The sequence below is a fragment of the Papio anubis genome, chromosome X (genome assembly GCF_008728515.1).
Source record: "Papio anubis isolate 15944 chromosome X, Panubis1.0, whole genome shotgun sequence".
Taxonomy (NCBI): domain Eukaryota; kingdom Metazoa; phylum Chordata; class Mammalia; order Primates; family Cercopithecidae; genus Papio; species Papio anubis.
The window spans coordinates 80390605-80412476 of NC_044996.1; the positions used below are offsets into that span (position 1 = coordinate 80390605).

Here is a 21872-nt window from a genome sequence, read left to right on the forward strand (position 1 = left end):
GACAGAAGCATCCAGGCGATCTTGAACTCCTGACCTCATGATCCATCCGCAGTATAAAATCTCTGGGATTCTGGGGTGAGCCACAGTGCCATCCTCACTTGCTTTTTCTTCTCCTTACGCTTCTGGGTCACCGTCGGCACGCCGCACCATCCGATACTAAGCGATGTTGGCTGGCTGGCACCGTTCCATCCGGTGAATTCAGACCGGCGTCACCGGAGTCGCGAGGCAGCGTGTGTGCGGTTCTGTTATATCCATATATTACCTTCTGAGAGAACATTTTTCTCTTAGAGATTTTCATTTTAGTATATCTTTGAGAAAAATCTTGCATGGTGGCGCTGCCTCCATCTTTTTCTTGGTGAGGACACCCAGGAATGACCCTTTTATTAATCTATGATGTTGCTGTTCACGGCATAGCGATGAACTAGTACAATCTGCAAGGAACAGGGGTTGCTGTACTGAGTCTGACAGTAGCTCTTAAAGGCTGTACCTCTTCTTGGTGAGCCAGCTGTGCATTTTTTTTCATTGGTGTGCCATGTTTGATTTGTCTGCAGTATGTTTGGGTTTGAGAAATGGAGCAGTAATGCAGCATCAACTACTTAAAAATACATTTGTACTTTTAATTTTTCTGTGAGTTGACTTTGAAGGGGAAAGGAGGAGATGAGCAGTAGGCTCTATAAAGGTAATCCTTTAGACATTTTGATTACAGTATTCATCTAGACAAACATGGGGAGGTGGGGATGAGATGCGTCAAATGGCTGAAGTGGTCGGCGAGGATTAGTGCTGTTGACACTATATGGAAGTAATAATGGAGGAAAGCTGCCCCTTTGAAAGAGGCAGAAAATGGGCTTAACCCTCATTGAGCTGGGGGTGGGGGAGGTCTCAATATTGGTGTTTGTTTCTTAGCAGCTGCTGCTGTGTCCAAGGCTTGGAATTGCCGTGGTGAATCTAAAACTGTCTCAGTAGTGGTGAGCTGACCTCACCCAAGTTCCAAGCCCTACTCTGCCTGATCCTTTTTTCCTGAGCCTCAGAGCTAAAATGCCCCTGAGCTCTTTTCTATTGGCTGGAAAGACCAATTGAAGTTCCCTTGCCCATGTTAGGAGGTGTACGCCTCCTGAACTAAAGATAGAAACAGCTGGCCCTTCCAGGCATCTAAAAGCCTCCAGACTAAGAGGTGTTCCCCATTCGGCAGCCAGACTCCTTGAAATACCCTTTCAGTAATTATTCTACCAACGCTTCCATGTCTCTACTCTGTCGTAACAAAGGCTGTGGGCAGCACTTTGACCCTAATACCAACCTTCCTGGTAAGTAAATGATCCTGACCTGGCCAGGGGCTGTGCATGGGTGTTGTGGAGTGGTCAGCTGGGGGGCAGTATGTTTGAGGAGCAGGGAAAGAAACTACCTGCCCTAGTTTAATTGGTCTAAGTGATCTTACAGCCTTTGATGCGTTTTTGTTTTTGTTTTTCACGTTATATGGGAAGAAACCATAAATATAAACCCGGGGAAGAGGTGAAAAATTATACTTGGTATAGTTATCTTCCCTTCCTTGATAACTTGTACTGATGTCCACAGATTCCTGTTGCCATCACCCTGGGGTCCCAATCTTCCATGATGCACTTAAGGTGAGGAGTAGGTGAGGGGGGTTAGCAAGAGCATTTCCCAGAAGAGATACACCCAGGAAGCTAAGCTGATCTGGGTCTCTTGTTATCAGGGTTGGTCCTGCTGCCGAAAGCGAACTGTAGATTTCTCTGAGTTCTTAAACATCAAGGTAAATTATTTACATACTTGGATTCTGCCCCCAGTAGAAGGATTCTATCCCTAATCCTTATCTCCTTATCTATACTAGGGCTGTACTATGGGACCACACTGTGCTGAGAAGCTTCCTGAGGCCCCTCAACCTGAAGGCCCTGCTACAAGCAGTTCACTTCAGGAGCAAAAACCTCTGAATGTGATTCCAAAGTCAGCAGAGACCTTGCACCGGGAGAGGCCCAAGTAAAGAGGAGGAGGCCCCTGGACTTTTCCTATTTTCATGTAGCTTCCTAGGAGTGATTAATGGGTCATTGAGGGCTGGGAACCAGGGACCAGGGATGTGAGGAGGGCCAGATGTCAGGGTTTGGATGGTGTATATCCTGTGCCTTAGGGGAAATTTGTGTCTGGAAATAACGCCCTTTTCTCTAAGGTGGTATGGGATGATGGGATAGATATCTGAATCAACAGAGTAGATAAGGCTGGGCGCGGTGGCTCACGCCTGTAATCCCAGCACTTTGGGAGGCTGAGGCGGGAGGATCATGAGGTCAGGAGATCGAGACCATTCTGGCTAACACAGTGAAACCCCGTCTCTACGAAAAATACAAAAAAATTAGCCAGGCGTGGTGGCGGGCACCTGTAGTCCCAGCTACTCGGGAGGCTGAGGCAGGAAAATGACGTGAACCTGGGAAGCGGAGCTTGCAGTGAGCGGAGATTGCGCCACTGCACTCCAGCCTGGGCAACAAAGCAAGACTCTGTCTCAAAAAAACCAACAACAACAACAACAACAAAAAATAGTAGATAGCCCCTCACAAATACATCCTTAGTATATAACACAAAAGGGATTGTTGAGAATGACTTCTCTTTCTAGAAAAGAACTTTAAGATAAATCTCCTATCAAGAAAAGGATGTATTATTGGCAGCCAGGAGACTTCCCAAATTTTATGGGAATAATAAGAGCAACAGAAGGAAGTCATATTAGGTCCACGATTAGATAAAAGAGGAAGAGGATATGACTCAGTTCTGCAGAGAAAATGGTTAGGTTTAGAGCAACTGAGTAGATGGATAAGAGGAGTGCTGGGGATTTCTCTAGGGTTCAGGTATTTGGGATGTCCACAGAGATGAAAATTGGCAATGGGGTTGCTACCCAACCTCTCCAACTCTGCCTCACTTTCACCAGGCTTGTTTAATTCCATTACCATCGGTGGGAGTGTTGGAGCTAGCAATCATAGCTAATGGGTCAGAACTAAATCACCACCCATAACCCCTAGGTCAGAGTTGCCTCTGAAGCTGCTGCCGCTAAATATATCCCAAGCCCTGGAAATGGCATTGGAACAGAAGGAATTAGACCAGGAACCTGGGGCAGGTAGGTGGGTCTTTAGTAAGATCAACTTCATAAACTGGAATTTAGTGGAAGTGCCAATTGAGTGGGGGGATGGATAAGTTCCTGACTCTGTTTCCCTTGCCCAGGACTTGATAGTAGTCTGATCCGGACTGGTTCCAGCTGCCAGAACCCAGGATGTGATGCTGTGAGTGAGAGTTTTGAGGGGCTCAAGCATATGGCTGAGGGATGACTGGGTATAGATATGAGGCTGAGTAGGATATACCTTAGAATGACCTGGTTCTACTTTATCCTTCTTAGGTTTACCAAGGCCCTGAGAGTGATGCTACTCCATGTACCTACCACCCAGGAGCACCCCGATTCCATGAGGGGTGAGGGAGGGGCCTGGGTGGGCTATGAGACAGGTTTCTCCTAATATTTGATCATAAGATAAATACTGGGGGTGAGAGAATTCAGTTGAATTATCTTCCTACTTCAGGATGAAGTCTTGGAGCTGTTGTGGCATCCAGACCCTGGATTTTGGGGCATTCTTGGCACAGCCAGGGTGCAGAGTTGGTAGACATGACTGGGGGAAGCAGGTAAGCCCCAGTTTTCCTGAACTCTTGATTAGGACCCAATCTCAGAGGTAAATTCTCCTCCCTCTCTGTACCACATAACTAAGCTCCCTGTCTTCTCCCTTTAGTACAGACCAAATAAGATTCTGCTCCTTGTCCCTCAACAGCCCAGAGGCTTAGCAATATGAGGTTGTGTTAATCTTTTTGAGACTCTCTGTCTCTTCTCCATATGCATCATGAGAACTCCCCTTGGGCTAAGAATTTATTCTTACCACCTACATTTCACATCTTCTCTTTAGCTCCCAGCATCTTGCCGCCATGATTGGCACCAGACAGATTCCTTAGTAGTGGTGACTGTATATGGCCAGATTCCACTTCCTGCGTTTATCTGGGTGAAGGCCAGTCAAACTGAGGTGAGCAATGATCTGATGTTGGATGGGAGGATAGTGAATTGGGTGATACTACAATCTCACAGGCAGAGTTGCCATATGCTGTTAACCTGTAGGCTCCATAGTACCCTTAGAGGAAGGGAGAGCTATTAGGTCAGGGCTGTCTGGCCAATCTGTGGATCACACCTCTGACCTGGTTATCTGTCGTAATGACCTGTTCTGACCTTCTGGGTTTGTTACTACCCCTGTAATTCTTTTCTCTCAGCTTCATGTCCACATTGTCTTTGATGGTAACCGTGTGTTCCAAGCACAGATGAAGCTCTGGGGGGTAAGTGAAGACCAGGGGGCACAGGAGGGGGAGGCAGATGGGGTGAAAGAGCGGCTAGACTGGAATAGAGGGTGTCTTGAGGGAAGGAGTTGTAGTAGGAAAATAGAGATTTTCTCTTCATTTGCTTTCATTTTCTCTCTCTCTCCTGCTCTTCCTACTTTCCTCTTTCCCTCCTCTCTTCCTTCTCCCTTTTCATCTCTCATTTCTTTCCTCTCTCTCCCTTATTATATTGTCTTATTCCTCCCTTGTCTTTTTTCTTACCTTATTTTAAAAATTTTTCTCTCTCATTTGTCACCACTCTACGCTGACCCCAATGCCTTTGATTTCCTCATTCTGTCTTTCTTCTGTTTTCCTTTGCTCCTCCTCAGGTCATAAACGTGGAGCAGAGCTCTGTCTCCTTGATGCCATCTCGGGTTGAAATCTCCCTGGTCAAGGCTGACCCAGGATCCTGGGCCCAGCTGGAGCACCCTGATGCACTAGCTAAGAAGGCTAGGGCAGGGGTTGTGTTAGAGATGGATGAGGAAGAATCTGACGATTCAGATGATGATCTGAGCTGGACAGAGGAGGAGGAAGAGGAGGAAGCAATGGGGGAATAGTGACCAGACAGTTGATGTCTAGATAGGACCTCAATGATTCCCTTAGAATCTTAGAGACCAGGATATTGTTGGCCATGTGGTATTGAGCAGCAGGAGGCTGAAGGAGGGGAGAACAAAATTGTCCAAACCATGCTGTTTTTTCCCTTAAATAAATCTTGTATTCTTCAGTTTCACATAGTGTCATTCTCTCACCTCACTATCTAAGATTGTATTTATTACCCCCAACTGTGTGTTTAACACACATTGTGAAAACAAGCACATGCACATTCAATCTATTCCTCACAACCACCAGGTATTTACTGAATACTTCCTATACGCCCAGTTATGTGTTAGGTGGTTTAGAAATATCTGAGAAGCAGAAGACTTACTCATTTCTCTCAACAAAGTAACAACCTGGCTGACAAGTCAAGACCAGTCTACATGAAATAATAATAAACATTATCAGGTAGTTTAACTGAGTGCTAAATTGTGCAGTACAGTTTTTAAGAACTGTGGTTGAAAGAATGGAAAAGTTAATGTGGACAGTAGTGAAAAGGGAAGACTCCGTGGAAGAAGTCCTTTTTTTTTTTTTCTTTTAGAGACAGAGTCTCTCTCTGTCGCCCAGGCTGGAGAGTGCAGTGGTGCAATCTCAGCTCACTGCAACCTCTGCCTTGTGGGTTCAAGCGATTCTCCTGCCGAGTAGCTAAGACGACAGACGCTCGCCACCATGCCCAGCTAATTTGAAATACAGTTTATTTTTTTCTTTGGTTGCTTATACTTTTGATGTCATATCTAAGAAACCATTACCTAATCCAAGGTCATGAACATTTGTCCCTATGTTTTCTTCTAAGAGTTATATAGGGCTAGGCGCGGTGGCTCACGCCTATAATCCCTGCACTTTGGAAGGCTGAGACAGGTGGATCACCTGAGGTAGGGAGTTCGAGACCAGCCTGGCCAACATGATGAAACCCCATCTCTACTAAAACTACAAAAAATTAGTTGGGTGTGGTGGTACACGCCTGTAATCCCAGCTACTCAAGAGGCTGAGGCAGGAGAATCGCTTGAACCCGCGAGGTGGAGATTGCAGTGAGCCGAGATCACTCCACTGCACTCCAGCCTGGGCAACAAAGAGCAAAAACTCCGTCTCCAAAAAAAGTGATATGGTTTTTTAGCTCTTACATTTAGGTCATTGATTCATTTTCAATTAATTTTTGTATGTGATGTGAAGTAGGGGTCCAACCTTATGCTTTTGCATGTGGATGTCCAGTTGTCTCAGTACCATTTGTTGAAAAGACTATTCTTTCTCCCATTGAATTGTCTTGGTTCCCTAGTTGAAAATTAACCATAAATGTGAAGGTTAAGAAGTCCAGTTGACCCTTGAACAATGCAAGGTTGGGGCACTGACTTCCCACACATTTGACTTCTTTTTTTAAATTTTTATTTATTTATTTATTTTTTGAGACAGAGTCTCACTCTGTTGCCCAGGCTGGAATGCAGTGGCATGATCTTGGCTCACTGCAACCTCCGCCTCCTAAGTTCCAGCAATTCTTATGCCTCAGCCTCCTAAGTAGGTGGGATTACAGGCATGTGCCACCACACCTGGCTAATTTTTTTTATTTTTAGTAGAGATGGGATTTCACTGTGTTTCCCAGGCTGGTCTCAAACTCCTGACCTCAAGTTATCCTCCCACCTCTGCCTCCCAAAGTGCTGGGATTACAGGTGTGAGCTACCACACCCAGCCACCAAATAGTGGACTTTTTTTTTTTTTTTTTTTTTTTTGGAGACGGAGTCTAACTCTGTAGCCCAGGCTGGAGTGCAGTGGGGCAATCTCGGCTCACTGCAACCTCCGCCTCCCGGGTTCAAGTGATTCTCCTGCCTCAGCCTTCTGAGTAGCTGGGATTACAGGCGCCCGCCGTCACGCCTAGTGAATTTTTGTAGTTTTAGTAGAGACGGGATTTCACTGTGTTGGCCAGGTTGGTCTTGAACTCCTGACCTCATGATCCACCTGCCTCGGCCTCCCAAAGTGTTGGGATTACATGCGTGAGCCACTGCCCCCAGCCCATAGTCGACTTTTGACTTCCCAAAAACTTAACTACTAATAGCCTACTGTTGACCAGAAGCCTTACTGATAACATAATCCATTAACACATATGTTGAATGTTATGCGTATTATATACTACATTCTTACAATAAAGTAGGCTAGAGAAAAAAAAAAATGTTATTAAGAAAATCAAGGCCGGGCGCGGTGGCTCAAGCCTGTAATCCCAGCACTTTGGGAGGCCGAGATGGGCGGATCACGAGGTCAGGAGATCGAGACCATCCTGGCTAACACGGTGAAACCCCGTCTCTACTAAGAAATACAAAAAATAGCCGGGCGAGGTGGCGGGCGCCTGTAGTCCCAGCTACTCGGGAGGCTGAGGCAGGAGAATGGCGTGAACCCGGGAGGCGGAGCTTGCAGTGAGCTGAGATCCGGCCACCGCACTCCAGCCTGGGCTACAGAGCCAGACTCCGTCTCAAAAAAAAAAAAAAAAAAAAAAAAAAGAAAATCATAAGGGGCTGGGCATGGTGGCTTATGCCTGTAATCCTAGCACTTTGGGTGGCTGAGGTGGGCAGATTACTTGTGCCTAGTTCAAGACCAGCCTGGACAACATGGCGAAACCCACTCTACAGAAACATACAAAACTACAAAAAAATTAGCCAGACATGGTAGCGCACACCTGTAGTCCCAGCTACTTGGGAAGGTAAGGTGGGAGGATCACCTGAGCCCAGGAGATCGAAGCTGCAGTAAGCCGTGATCGTCGCATTGCGCTCCAGCCTGGGCAACAAAGTGAGGCCATAAGGAAGGGAAAATATATTTATTATTCATTAAGTGGAAGTGGGTTATCATAAAGTTCTTCATCATTGTCTTCATATTGAGTAGGCTGAGGAGGAGGAGGAGGAGGAGGAAGATGAGGAGTTGATCTTACTATCTCAGGGGTAGCAGAGGCAGAAGAAAATCCACATATAAGTGGACCCGTGCAGTTAAAACCCTTGTTCAAGTGTCACCTGTACATTTGAATGGAAATCTGAATAATGAGAAATTAATTTTGATGGGTATGGAAGATTAGGGAGAGCGATACTAGGGCAAAAGTTGTTTTAATTTATTTATTGTGTTTCATTTTAAATTCCAAAAGTAGTACATTATCACTGAAAAAAAATTAAATGCAGAAGTATGTAGAGTAAAAAGTAAATGCTTCTCTTCAGAGTCTCTCCAAGCTTAGTCCTCTTGTAAGCACTGGTAACATATCAGAGGTTATGTTGAAGAAAGAAGACGAAAAAATTAAATGGAGTGTGGCTAGATTAACAGGAGCCTAAAATTCTAGGTCAAGGATTTTCAAAGTGATTTAAAAGAGAGTTAAAAGGGCATTATAGGCCTTTTTTTAAAAAAAAGAAAAAAAATATATATATATATATATATATTTTTTTCTCTCTCTTTTTTTTTTTAAGACAAGGTCTCGCTCTGTCTCCCAGGTGCACAGTGGCCGCAATCTTGGCTCACTGCAACCTCTGCCTCCCGGGTTCAAGCCTCACCCTCACGATTAGCTGGGACTACAGGCATGCACCACCACGCCTGGCTAATTTTTACATTTTTAGTAGAGATGGGGTTTTACCATGTTGGCCAGGCTAGTCTCGAACTCCTAGCCTCAAGTGATCTGCCCACCTCGGTCTCCCAATGTGTTGGGATTATAGGTGTGAGCCACCATGCCCAGCCACTTCTTTCTTTTTTCTTTTTCTTTTTTTTTTTTGAGACAGAGTTTTACTCTGTCACCCAGGCTGGAGTGCAGTAGCATGATCACGGCTCACTGCAGCTACAACCTCCCTGGCTCAAGCAATCCTCCCATCTCAGCCTCCTGAGAAGCTGGGACTACAGGCGTGCGCCACCACGGTCGGCTAATTTTTTATATTTTTAGTAGAGGCAGGATTTTGCTATGTTTCCCAGGCTGGTCTCAAACTTCTGGCCTTAAGCAATCCTCTCACCTCAGCCTCCCAAAGTGCTGGGATTACAGGTGTGAGCCATTGCACCCAGCCAAATGTAGATTCTTTTTATGTATGTATGTGTGTATGTATGTATTTATTTTTGAGACAGAGTTTCACTCTTGTTGCCCAGGCTGGACTGCAGTGGTGTGATCTCGGCTCACCGCAACCCCCGCCTCCCGGGTTCAAGCGATTCTCCTACCTCAGTCTCCCAAGTAGCTGGGATTACAGGCGCCTGCCACCACACACGACTAATTTTTTGTATTTTTAGTAGAGATGGGGTTTCACCAGCTTGGCCAGGCTGGTCTTGAACTCCTGACCTCGTGATCCACCCGCCTTGGCCTCCTAAAATGCTGGGATTATAAGTGTGAGCCATAGCGCCCGGCCTCAAATGTAGATTCTTAATCAGAGGAGGAGTGAGGAGTGATCTCTCTCTCTGTCTTTCTCTCTCTCTTTTTTGTTGTTGTTGTTGAGGTGGTGTCTTGCTCTGCCATCCAGTCTGGAGTGCAGTGGTGCCATCTCGGCTCACTGCAACATTCACCTCCCAGACTCCAGTGATCCTACCACCTCAGCCTCCCAAGTAGCTGGGACCACAGGCACATGTCACCACAACTGCCTGATTGTTGTATTTTTTGTAGAGATGGGGTTTTGCCATGTTGCCCAGGCTGGTCTTGAACTCCTGGACTCAAGTGAACTGCCTGCCTCAGCATCCCAAAGTGCTGGGTTTACAGGCACACGCAACAATGACCGGCTAATTTTTGTATTTTTAGTAGAGATGAGGTTTCACCATGTTGGCCAGACTGGTCTTGAACTCCTGACCTCAAGTAATTCGCCTGCCTTGGCCTCCCAAAGTGCTGGGGTTACAGGTGTGACCCACTGCACCTGGCCCATTAATCTTAAATGTACAACTTTTTTCTATCTTCTTATCAAAATCAGGGAACCAGCAAATATCCAGAAATTCTAAAGAGAACAGAGGTGAGGAATCAAAAGTTCAAGTAACTCTTGGCCGAGTGCAGTGACTCAAGTCTATAATCCCAGCACTTTGGGAGGCCGAGACGGGCGGATCACGAGGTCAGAAAATCATGACCATCCTGGCTCACACGGTGAAACCCCGTCTCTGCTAAAAATACAGAAACAAAAATTAGTTGGGCGTGGTGGCGGGTACCTGTAGTCCCAGCTACTTGGGAGGCTGAGGCAGGAGAATGGCATGAACCTGGGAGGCGGAGCTTGCAGTGAGCCAAGATCACGCCACTGCACTCCAGCCTGGGCGACAGAGTGATACTCCTCTCAAAAAAAAAAAAAAAAAACCACCAAGTAACCCTTGTTGTATATAAATTTAACATATACAATTTGAAAGTCAAGTGCGGTGGCTTACACCTGTAATCCCAGCACTTTGGGAGGCCAAGGTGGGCAGATCACTTGAGGCCAGGAGTTCGAGACCAGCCTGGCCAACGTGGTGAAACCTCTTCTCTAGTAAAAATACAAAAATTAGCCGGGCATAGTGGCGGGCACCTGTAATCCCAGCTACTCAGGAGGCTGAGGCAGGAGAATCACCTGAAACCGGGAAGCAGAGGTTGCAGTGAGCCAAGATCATGCCACTGCATTCCAGCCTGGGTGACAGAGCTAGACTCCGTCTCAAAAAAAAAAATTGAAATTTATAGCATTAATAAAGTAGAGTACTAGCTCATTTCACATGGACAAAGCCTAAAAGGTGAGAAATTTTCAAGCAGGTGTATGACATAAAAACAACAACAGTAGCCATAGTTACCATTTCTGATACAAACTGTGCCAGGCACTATGCTAAGTGCTTTGCATGCGTTATCTCATTTAATTCCCCATTTCCCACCATCAAATCTACATATTTGCTCACATTAGAACAAATCCTCTTCCTACCTCCTTTTATACTTCTCATTTCTTCCTACTATATGCGATCTCCTTACACCTTCCCAGAAACCTTCCACTATTAATTATCCCTTCTCTCTCCTGTTTATTCAACATTCCCCTCTCACTGAGGTTTTTTTTTGTTTTGTTTTGAGACGGAGTTTCTCTCTTATTGCCCAGGCTGGAGTGCAATGGCAGGATCTCGGCTCACTGCAACCTCCACGTCCCGGGTTCAAGCGATTCTCCTGCCTCTGCCTCCCGAGTGGTTGGGATTACAGGTGCCTGCCACCACACCTAGCTAATTTTTGTATTTTTAGTAGAGACGGGGTTTCACCACGTTGGCCAGGCTGTTCTTGAACTCCTGACCTCAGGTGATCCACCCACCTCGGCCTCCCAAAGTGCTGGGGTTACAGGCGTGGGCCACTGCATCCGGCCTTGTTGACATATTTTTATTGACATTTAAATATGCTCCAGTCTCTCCAGTCTTACAAAAATGATTTCCCTTGAGTTCACATCCCTCTCCAGCTACCAACTAACACCCTTCTATCCGTTATAGCCAAACTTCTTGAAATAACTATTATTTTTCCATTTCCTCCTTCTTACTCCCTTTTATTAATATAACACACTCTAATCTGACTTCCTCAGTCTGTGGTGATAATGTTACCAATGACTATCAAATCACTAAATCCAATGGATACTTTTAGTCCTCATCTCACTTGACCTGTCAAGCAAAATATGACAAGAAATAATCCTTGAAATACTTTGATACATTGGCTTCTGTGACCTATCATGCCTCTTCTTTGTCCTACTTCTCTGGCCATTCCTTTCAATCTCATTTTTATTTTTATTTACTTATTTATTTTTCTTTTTTTTTTTTTTTTTTTAATTGACCGAGTCTCGCTCTGTCGCCCCGGCTGGAGTGCAGTGGCCGGATCTCAGCTCACTGCAAGCTCCGCCTCCCGGGTTCATGCCATTCTCCGGCCTCAGCCTCCCGAGTAGCTGGGACTACAGGCGCCCGCCACCTCGCCCGGCTAGTTTTTTGTATTTCTTAGTAAAGACGGGGTTTCACCATGTTAGCCAGGATGGTCTCGATCTCCTGACCTCGTGATCCACCCGTCTCTGCCTCCCAAAGTGCTGGGATTACAGGCTTGAGCCACCACGCCTGGCCTATTTATTTTTCAAATTAATCTTTTTAATATATTTTTTTGGGGGGATGACAACAATAGTATTATTATGATAGTATTAACTTTTCTTATTTTTATTGCTTTTATCAGTTAAAAAAGTAATAAACGGGTATTCTTACAAAGTTAAACATATAGGAATACACAAAGTAGAAAATTAAAGACTCTCTAATCCCATTCCCCTATAACTACCTGCAGACAGAATGGGAAGATTTCATCATAAATACAAAGAAGATACATGGAAAAAAATGGACAATTATTAACTCTAGGAAAAATACAATCATAGCATACTCCTCGGCTCAGAAGTGAAAAGTATTTACGTGGTCATTAAAAAAAATACATATGGATTCCCCCCCCTCCTTTTTTTAATTTTTTTGAGAAGGAGTCTCGCTCTGTTGCCCAGGCTGGAGTGCAGTGGCACAATCTTGGCTCACTGCAAACTCCGCCTCCCGGGTTCACGTCATCCTCCCACCTCAGCCTCCTGAGTAGCTGGGACTACAGGTGCCCGTCACCACGCCTGGCTAATTTTGTTTTTGTGTTTTTAGTAGAGATGGTGTTTCACCGTGTTAGCCAGGATGGCCTCTATCTCCTTACCTCGTGATCCAACCGCCTCGGCCTCCCAAAATGCTGGGATTACAGGCATGAACCACCGCACCTGGCTGTAATTTTTTTTTTTTTTTTTTAGATGGAATCTTGCTCTGTCACCCAGGCTGGAGTGCAATGGTATGATCTCGGCTCACTGCAATGTCCACCTCCCAGGTTCAAGTGATTCTCCTGCCTCAGCCTCCCAAGTAGCTGGGATTACAGGTGCCTGCCACCATGCCCGGCTAATTTTTGTATTTTTTAGTAGATACCATGTTTCACCATGTTGGTCAGGCTGGTCTCGAACTCCTGACCTCAGGTGATCCACCCGCCTCGGCCTCACAAAGTGCTGGGACCCAAAATTTTTAACACAGCCACATTGGGAAGATTGAGGAAGGTAGGAGAAGTATAAAAGACTGAATAATTCCCCTTTATTCTTTTATTAAGTGACAGAAATATATGTATTGTATTTAGCAACATGTATGCACATATGAGTAGTTTCTTCTAGGGAATGAAATTTGGTGCTATGGGTAGGGCAGACAAATAACACCTGTGTTTGATTTTAAGCCTTTTAGAGCTATGTTACTTTATATTTTATAGGTATTTACAATTTATTTTATAGTTACTTTCAATTTATCCAGATTGGGATAAAGCTGCAAGAAATATGATGACAAAACACCCATATTTAAAGACAAAATTATCTTGAAAAGTGTATTAACATAAATAACAATAAATCATTCAACTTTTCGGTCTTCAGGAAGTTTGTGGGGTGTTTTTCAAAGTAGTTACATTTTTTTTTTGAGATGGAGTCTTGCTCTGTCACCCAGGCTGGAGTGCAGTGGCGCAATCTCAGCTCACTGCAAGCTTCGCCTCCCAGGTTCATTCCCTTCTCCTGCCTCAAGCTCCCGAGTAACTGGGACTACAGGCGCCTGCCACCATGCCCGGCTAATTTTTTTCTATTTTTAGTAGAAACAGGGTTTCACTGTGTTGGCCAGGATGGTCTCGATCTCCTGACCTGATGATCCACCCACCTCGGTCTCCCAAAGTGCTGGGATTACAGGCATGAACCACCACTCCTGGTCAATTTTTTGTATTTTTAGTAGAGATGGTGTTTCACTATGTTGGCCAGGCTGGTCTCGAACTCCTGACCTCGTGATCTGCCCACCTCGGCCTTCCAAATCTTTTCTCAGCCAGGCGCGGTGGCTCACACCTGTAATCCTAGCACTTTGGGAGGCCGAGGCAGGCAGATCACCTGAGGTCAGGAGTTCAAGACCAGCCTGGTCAACATGGTGAAACCGTGTCTCTACTAAAAATACAAAAATTAGCCGGGTGTAGTGGCGTGTGCCTGTAATCCCAGCTACCTGGGAGGCTGAGGCAGAAGAATCGCTGGAACCTGGGAGGAGGCAGAGGCTGCAGTAAGCCTGGATCGCGCCACTGCACTCCAGCCTGGGTGACAGAGTGAAACTCCATCTCAAAAAGAAGGAGAGAAAATATATCATTTTTCTTGGGATGACAGTAATAGTATTAACATGATAGTGTTAACTTTTCTTATTTTTATTAAAATCAGATCATCAAGATTGTTACTAACAAATCTTAATTTTTATTACTGTGCTAGGGCAAGATTTTAATCACTAAGTTTCTTTCTCATCACGGAAATATGTGCTTTTCTTTATCCTTGGGCATCTTGAATCATCTTGTTCTTCAATTTTGGCTTGCTGGAATGCTGTGGCCTGACTCAGGCTGTCAAGAGCAGGATTCTCCCCTTCATCTCTACTTTCTTCTACTTCCTCAATTTCTTCTGATTCAGGAACTTTCTTTTTTTTCTTTTTTTCTTTCTTCTTTGGAGGCCCACGTTCTCCAAGCATATTTTTCGGACAGGCATAACTTAAATGTCCACTTTCCCCACATTCATAACACTTGGATTTATCAAAGTAGTTTCGCCTTTGGATGAACACAGCTGCTCTTCCATTGTCAATAGCAATGCTTCCTCTTGTTTTTGTTTTTTTTTTTTTTTTTTTTTGTTTTTTTTCTTTTCTTTTTTTTGAGATGGAGTCTTGCTCTGTCACCCAGGCTGGAGTGCAGTGGCGTGATCTCCGCTCACTGCAACCTCTGCCTTCCAGGTTCAAGTGATTCTCCTGTCTCACCTCCCTAGTAGCTGGGATTACAGGCGCGCCACCACACCTGACTAGTTTTTGTACTTTTAGTAGAGATGGAGTCTCACCATGTTTGGCCAGGCTGGTCTTGAACTCCTGGGCTCAAGTGATCCGCCCCCTTCGGCCTCCCAAAGTGCTGGGATTACAGGCATGAGCCACTGCAACCAGCCAATGCTTGCTTTTATCACTCTACCAAATAACTGTTGTGTATTGCCCTGGTACAGTTTTGTGCCGTGTTTATGCAAAAATACAATAAATGCAACCCCTTTACTCTTCCTGATATCTTTATCTTTCATTATGGTAACCTTTACAACTTTGCCATAGTTGGAAAATATCCGCTACAGGTTATTGTCAGGGAAAGGGCAAGCTGGATACATACACTGTGCTCTTACTTGGAGCCAATCCACCACTCATTTCTTCAGGTGGGGCGGTCCTGGGAGACCAGAAGAGTGCGAGCCCTCGGCTCATTTGGGGCTCAACCCCACCTCAACCCCGACTCTTCATAGCCGCTCGCAGCAGCCTTGGCGTCACGAGTCCTGGGACTCATTTTTACACTCCTCTTTTTCTTCCTGGCCATTCAGTGATTCAGTTCTTTAGGACTCACTCCTAGGATTGCTCTCTTCTCATATAACTCTTCCAGACACCCTCAGTTATGTATGTGACTTCAAATATCACCCCCATACAGATGACTCACATTTTAATCTCTAGGCCATATCATTCCTCTAAGGCTCAAATCCAGTAAACATGTGTTTGCTATTATTATTACTGCTGCTACTATTCCTTTTCTTCACTGAAAGTTTTTTACCTCAGCATGTTAGGAAAGTTAGATGACTTTTTTATTGAAGGGGGGCGGACACATCTCCAGTATCCAATTTTATAATGTTTTTAAGAAAATAGGATTTTCAGCCGGGCACAGTGGCTCATGCCTGTAATCCCAGCACTTTGGAAGGCTGAAGCGGGCGGATCACGAGGTCAGGAGATCAAGACCGTCCTGGCTAACACGATGAAACCCTGTCTCTACTAAAAATACAAAAAAATTAGCCGGGTGTGGTGGCAGGTGCCTGTAGTTCCAGCTACCTGGGAAGCTGACGCAGGAGAAAGGTGTGAACCTGGGAGGCGGAGGTTGCAGTGAGCGGAGATTGCGCTACTGCACTCCAGCCGGGGTGACAGAGCGAGACTCCGCCTCAAAAAAAAAAAAAAAAAAAAAAAACAAGAAAGAAAATAGGATTTTCTTGACAGTCTGACAGTCAGGTTTTGCTCCTCTATAAAGTGATAACATAATTACCACACAATTGCATCAGCTTCAGGATTAAGGGAGACTATATTCACCTGATGAGGGAGTACAGTATTCTGTACAGAATACCACTGTGCTAGGCACTTCTACCCACATTATTTTATTTAATCCTCACACTTGCTCTGTGAGGTAGGTATTATTATCACAACTTCTTGTAGATGAGGAAACTAGGGAACAAAATATAAAATAGCTTGCCTGGGGTCATACAGCTACTGATTAAAACCTCAGGCATTGCTAAGAGCTGTCCTAGAGTCATTTGAAAACATCTAAAACCTAAAAGGGATCTTGGAAGAGGATCTTGATATGACGCCCCTCTAGCCTAGCAGAGTTCCTTTGAGAAAACTTAACTGGGGAAGAGGGAGGCTCTTGGTTGATCAGTGATATCTTAACATTGATGTAAGGCTTTTCCAAATAACCTTTACATCTCTGATCACCTGCTCTCTAACCTCACTGAGATGCCTAGGTACTCCACCTCTCAGTTCATCCAGATCAAGTAATTATCTCCCAGTTATACTAGTTTTCTCTCCCACACTCCATGAACAGCCACTCCAATGTTACTGTCTCTGAGATCCCTGCCTCCATTATCCTCTTTCTTCCTTTCTGCTCCCAAAGTCCCAGAAACTGCTAGAGTGAGAACCAAGTAGACAAATATAAATTCATGCTGTCCAATTTCAACTTGGCCCTTGCAGCTGCTCAGCAACCCTTTTATTTGACTCATACATTCCCTGGCACTCTCCCACAGAGGCTGTTCCAGACCTTCCTCTTCTTAAATTCCAGCTCCTCCTGTTCTACTCCTTCAGACTAATCTGTACACTTTCATTAGATGCTTGAGAATTCAATAACATTGTTTTAAAACTTTTTAATGAAGAATTTATAACATGTATAAAAGTAGACAGACTAGTATAATGAAAATATTTCACTATATTTCTCTAAAAAGTAAGATTTTTTAAAAAATCATTATAATATTAGCACACATAAACAATAATTCCTTCATATCAGATACCAAGAAGATACCTTCATATCATCAAATACCAAGTATTTATATACATATGTGTATATATATATATACACATACATATATATATATTTTTTTCTGAGATGAAGTCCCAGTCTATCACCCAGGCTGGAGCTCACTGCAACCTCTGCCTCCCGGGTTCAAGCAATTCTGCCTCAGCCTCCCGAGTAGCTGGGATTACAGGTGCCCACCACCACGCCCAGCTACTTTTTGTATTTTTAGTAGAGACGGGGTTTCACCATGTTGGCTAGGCTGATCTCGAACTCCTGACCTCAGGTGATCCACCTGCCTCGGCCTCTCAAAGTGCTGGGATTACGGGCATGAGCCACCACACTCGGTCTATATATATATATATATATGTGTGTGTGTGTGTGTGTGTGTATACATATATGTGTATATATATGTGTGTGTATGTATATGTGTGTGTGTGTGTGTGTATATATATATTTAGACAGAGTCTCGCTCTTATCTGCCAGACTGGAGTGCAGTGGCTCAATCTTGGCTCGCTGCAACAACCGTTTCCCGGGATCAAGGGATTCTCCTGCCTCAGCCTCCCAAGTAGCTGGGATTACAGGTGCCCGTCAGCATGCCCAGCTAACTTTTGTATTTTTAGTAGAGACGAGGTTTCACCATGTTGGCCAGGCTGATCTCAAACTCATGACCTCAGGTGATCCACCTGCCTCGGCCTCCCAAAGTGCTGGGATTACAGGAGTAAGCCACCATGCCCAGGATTATTTTTTTTATTTTTATTTTTTTTATACAGAGCCTCACTCTGTCACCCAGGCTGGAGTGCAGTGGCCTGGTCTCCACTTACTGCAACCTCCACTTCCCGTGTTCAAGTGATTCTTGTGCCTCAGCCTCCCAAGTAGCTGGGACTACAGGTGCACACCACCACATCCAGCTAATTTTTTTTTTTTTTTTTGACACTGAGTATCACTCTGTCGCCTAGTCTGGAGTGCAGTGGCAGAATCTCATCTCACTGCAACCTTCGCCTCCCAGGGTCAAGCGATTCTCCTGCCTCAGCCTCCCAAGTAACTGGAATTACAGACATATACCAACACACCCGGCTAATTTTTGTATTTTTAGAAAGACGGGGTTTCATCATGTTAGCCAGGCTGGTCTCAAACTCCTGACCTCAAATGATCTGCCCGCCTCAGCCTCCCAAAGTGCTGGGATTACTGGCATGAGCCCGCATGCCCAGACACTTTTTGTATTTTTAGTAGAGATGGGGATTCACCATGTTAATCAGGCTGGTCTCAAATTCCTGACCTCAAGTGATCCGCCCACCTTGGCCTCCCAAAGTGCTGGGATTACAGGTGTGAGCCACCATGACCAGCACAGGAACCCTTAATTTGAAAGTGACATATACTGGAGCTGGGCACAGTGGCTCAGGTCTGTAATCCCAGCACTTTGTGAGGCCCAGGCGGGCAGATCACTTGAGGTCAGGAGTTCGAGACCAACCCAACCAATGTGGTGAAACCCTGTCTCCACTAAAATCACAAAAATTAGCTGGGTGTGGTGGCGGCCACATGTAGTTCCAGCTACTTGGAACTTGGGAGCCTAAAGCAGGAGAATTGCTTGAACCTGGGGTCGGTGGGGCGTTGAGGGGAGGCTGCCGTGAGCCGATATCATACCACTGCACTCCAGCCTAGGTGACAGAGCGAGATCTCCCTCTGAAAAAAAATAAAAATAAAAAATAAATAAAGGTTCTCTTTTTCTCATTTTTTCCTTGCAATTTTTTCATTGAAGGAATTGGGTTATTTTTCAGTAGAGTTTCACACAGTCTGGGTTTTGCTGATTGCAACTTTGTCACATAATTTAATATGTTTCCTTGACCTGTGTGTTGTATATATTGATAAAATTGTATATATTGATAAAATCAATAACATCTTGGCCAGGCGCGGTGGCTCACACCTGTAATCCCATCACTTTGGGAGGCTGAGGCGGGCAGATCACAAGGTCAGAAGTTCCATACCAGCCTGACCAACATGGTGAAACCCCATCTCTACAAAAAATACAAAAATTAGCCTGGCGTGGCAGTGGGTGCCTGTAGTCCCAGCTACTTGGGAGGCTGAGGCAGGAGAATTGCTTGAACCTGGAAGGCAGAGGCTGCAGTGAGCAGAGACCGTGTGGCTGCAGTCCAGCCTGGGCCATAAAGTAAGACTCCGTCTCAAAAAAACAAAACAAAAAACATCTTTTTGTTTGTTTGTTTGTTTGTTTTTTGAGACAGACTCTCTCTGTGGCCCAGGCTGGAGTACAGTGGCACAATCTCGGCTAACTGCAACCTCTGCTTCCTGGGTTCAAGCGATTCTCCTGCCTCAGCCTCCTGAGTAGCTGGGACTGCAGGTGCCCGCCACCACGCCCGGCTAACTTTTGTATTTTTAGTAGAGACAGGGTTTCACCATGTTGGCCAGGCTTGTCTCAGACTCCTGACCTCAAGTGATCCGCCCGCCTCAGCCTTCCAAAGTGTTGTGATTACTGGTATAAGCCACCATGTCTGGCCCTACATTGCATCTTTTATATTCATTGTCCTGGGGTTTTTTTGTTTCTTTTTTGTTTTGAGATGGAGTTTTGCTTTTATTGCCCAGGCTGGAGTACGGTGGAGCAATCTTGGCTCACTACAGCCTCTGCCTTCCAGTTTCAAACGATTCTCCTGCCTCAGCCTCCTGAGTAGCTGGGATTACAGGCACCCGCCACCATGCCCGGCTAATTTTTGTATTTTTAGTAGAGACTGGGTTTCACCATGTTGGCCAGGCTGGTCTTGAACTCTTGACCTTGTGATCCACCCACCTCAAGTCCCCAAAGTGATGGGATTACAGGCGTGAGCTACCACGCCCGGCCCCATTGTCCTGTTTTTAATGGTAACCAAGGAAATGGAAGGTGTCTGACTTGGAAAGTGACTCAGGAAGGAGCTGGGACCTCTTTAACAAGACTGAAACACATGGTTGGGGTGAAAGCTTAATAAATAGTAACGAAGGTCCAGGCAAGATAGGAGGGGTGAGGGGCCATGTAGTGTCATATTTCTACTCAGCTGGTATGTAGAATATGTCAGGCAGGGAAGCAGTTGGGCTGAAGACAGAACTGGAAAAGGAGAAGTAGCAGTTGAGGCAGCAGCTGGGATTATTTATCAGGGGATTACTCTACACTATACCCTGTTTTCTAAATATATCTTATTAATTCCCAACTCTATGCCTTTGCCCAGGATGTTTGTCCTGGTTGGAATATCATCTCCTTTCTCTTCACCTATCCAAAGCCTACTTATCTTTTTTTTTTTTTGCACCAGAGTTTTGCCCTTACAGGTGTGAGCCACCATGCCTGGCTAATTTTTTTTTTTTTTTTTTTGAGACAGAGTCTGCTCTGTCATCCAGGCTAGAGTGCAGTGGCGTGACCATGGCTCCATGGCTCACCACAGCCTCAACCTCCTGGGCTGAAGTGATCCTCCCATCTCAGCCTCTTGGGTAGCTGGTACTACAGGCATGCACCACCATGCCCAGCTAATTTTTAAATTTTTTGTAGAGACAAGGTCTTACTATATTGTCCACACTGGTCTCAAACTCCTGGACTCCAGCGATCCTCCCGCCTTTGCCTCCCAAAGTGCTGGGATTACAGGCTAGAGCCACTCCACCCGGCCTCCAAATCCTACTTATCTGCTTTTAAAATTTATTTTTGTAATTACTTTTTTGAGATAGAGTCTTCCTCTGTTGCCCAAGCTGGAGGGTAATGGCAGGATCATGGTTCACTGCAACCTCGACCTCCTGGACTCAAGTGATCCTCTCAACTCAGCCTTCCAAGTAGCTGGGACCACAGGCATGTGCCACCAGGCCTGGCTAATTTTTTATTTTTTATTTATTTATTTATTTTGAGACGGAGTCTCGCTCTGTTGCCCAGGCTGGAGTGCGGTGGTACGATCTCAGCTCACTGGAAGCTCTGCCTCTTGGGTTCAAGCCATTCTCCTGCCTCAGCCTCCCGAGTAGCTGGGACTACAGGCGCCTGCCACCATGCCCAACTAATTTTTTTGTATTTTTAGTAGAGACAGGGTTTCACCGTGTTAGCCAGGATGGTCTCAATCTCCTGACCTCGCGATCCGCCCGCCTGGGCCTCCAAAAGTGCTGGGATTATAGGCGTGAGCCACTGCGCCTGGCCTAATTTTTAATTTTTATAGAGATGGGGTCTCACCATGTTGTCCAGGCTTATCTCGAACTCCTGAGCTCAAGTGATCCTCCCACCTCGGCTTCCCAAAGTGCTGGAATTACAGGTGTGAGCCACCACACCCGCCCAATCCTGCTTATCTTTAACAGGCAGTGCAAATTCCTTCTTTTCCATATTTTTGCTTATAGAGTCATAAAATATCTCTGGAAAGATAAATAAGAGATAAATAACATTTATTGCTTTCCCAGGAATGGAACTGGATGTCTAGAGGATTGAGCTGGGAGGGAGAAAGATACTGATTTGTTGCAGGAAGAATAGTTAATGTAATGAAACTGTCTAATATGAAGTTTTTGGAAGTAGAAAGAGGGAGACTGGAATTTGTAGTTTGAAGAGAAAGAGGAAGGTCTGGAACAGCCTCTGTGGGAGAGTGCCAGAGAATGTATGAGACAAATAAAAGGGTTGCTGAGCAACTGCAAGGACCAAGTTGAAATTGGACAGCATGAATTTATATTTGTCTACTTGGTTCTCCCTCTAGCAGTTTCTGGGACTTTGGGAACAGAAAGGAAGAAAGAGGATAATGGAGGCAGGGGTCTCAGAGACAGTAACATTGGAGTGGCTGTTCGTGGAGTGTGGGAGAGAAAACTAGTATAACTGGGAGATAATTACTTGATC

At 45.2% G+C, this 21872-nt stretch overlaps 1 protein-coding gene and 1 pseudogene across 3 annotated transcripts; one reads left to right on the forward strand and one right to left on the reverse strand.

Moving 5' to 3' along the window:
• The first annotated feature begins 662 nt into the window (after positions 1-662).
• ITGB1BP2 (integrin subunit beta 1 binding protein 2) lies at positions 663-5125 on the forward strand. 2 transcript variants are annotated; one of them, XM_003917860.4, is made up of 11 exons: positions 663-1301; positions 1570-1619; positions 1709-1765; positions 1844-1989; positions 3015-3109; positions 3214-3272; positions 3386-3456; positions 3564-3663; positions 3939-4052; positions 4294-4356; positions 4725-5125. In XM_003917860.4, the coding sequence occupies exons 1-11, from the start codon at positions 1238-1240 to the stop codon at positions 4950-4952; spliced, it is 1047 nt and encodes a 348-aa protein (XP_003917909.1). In that variant the 5' UTR covers positions 663-1237; the 3' UTR covers positions 4953-5125. The 2 variants fall into 2 exon arrangements, with proteins under 2 accessions (XP_003917909.1, XP_017809581.1); XM_017954092.3 differs by lacking the exons at positions 1570-1619; positions 1709-1765; positions 1844-1989 and having other exon boundaries at positions 665-1301.
• Positions 5126-14220: 9095 nt separating this feature from the next.
• On the reverse strand, positions 14221-15156 carry LOC101011436 (annotated as a pseudogene). Its single transcript, XR_641975.4, has 2 exons — positions 14908-15156; positions 14221-14572 (listed from the first exon to the last, which is right to left on the reverse strand). The product of XR_641975.4 is annotated as a zinc finger CCHC-type and RNA-binding motif-containing protein 1 pseudogene (transcript).
• Between the last annotated feature and the right edge of the window lie 6716 nt (positions 15157-21872).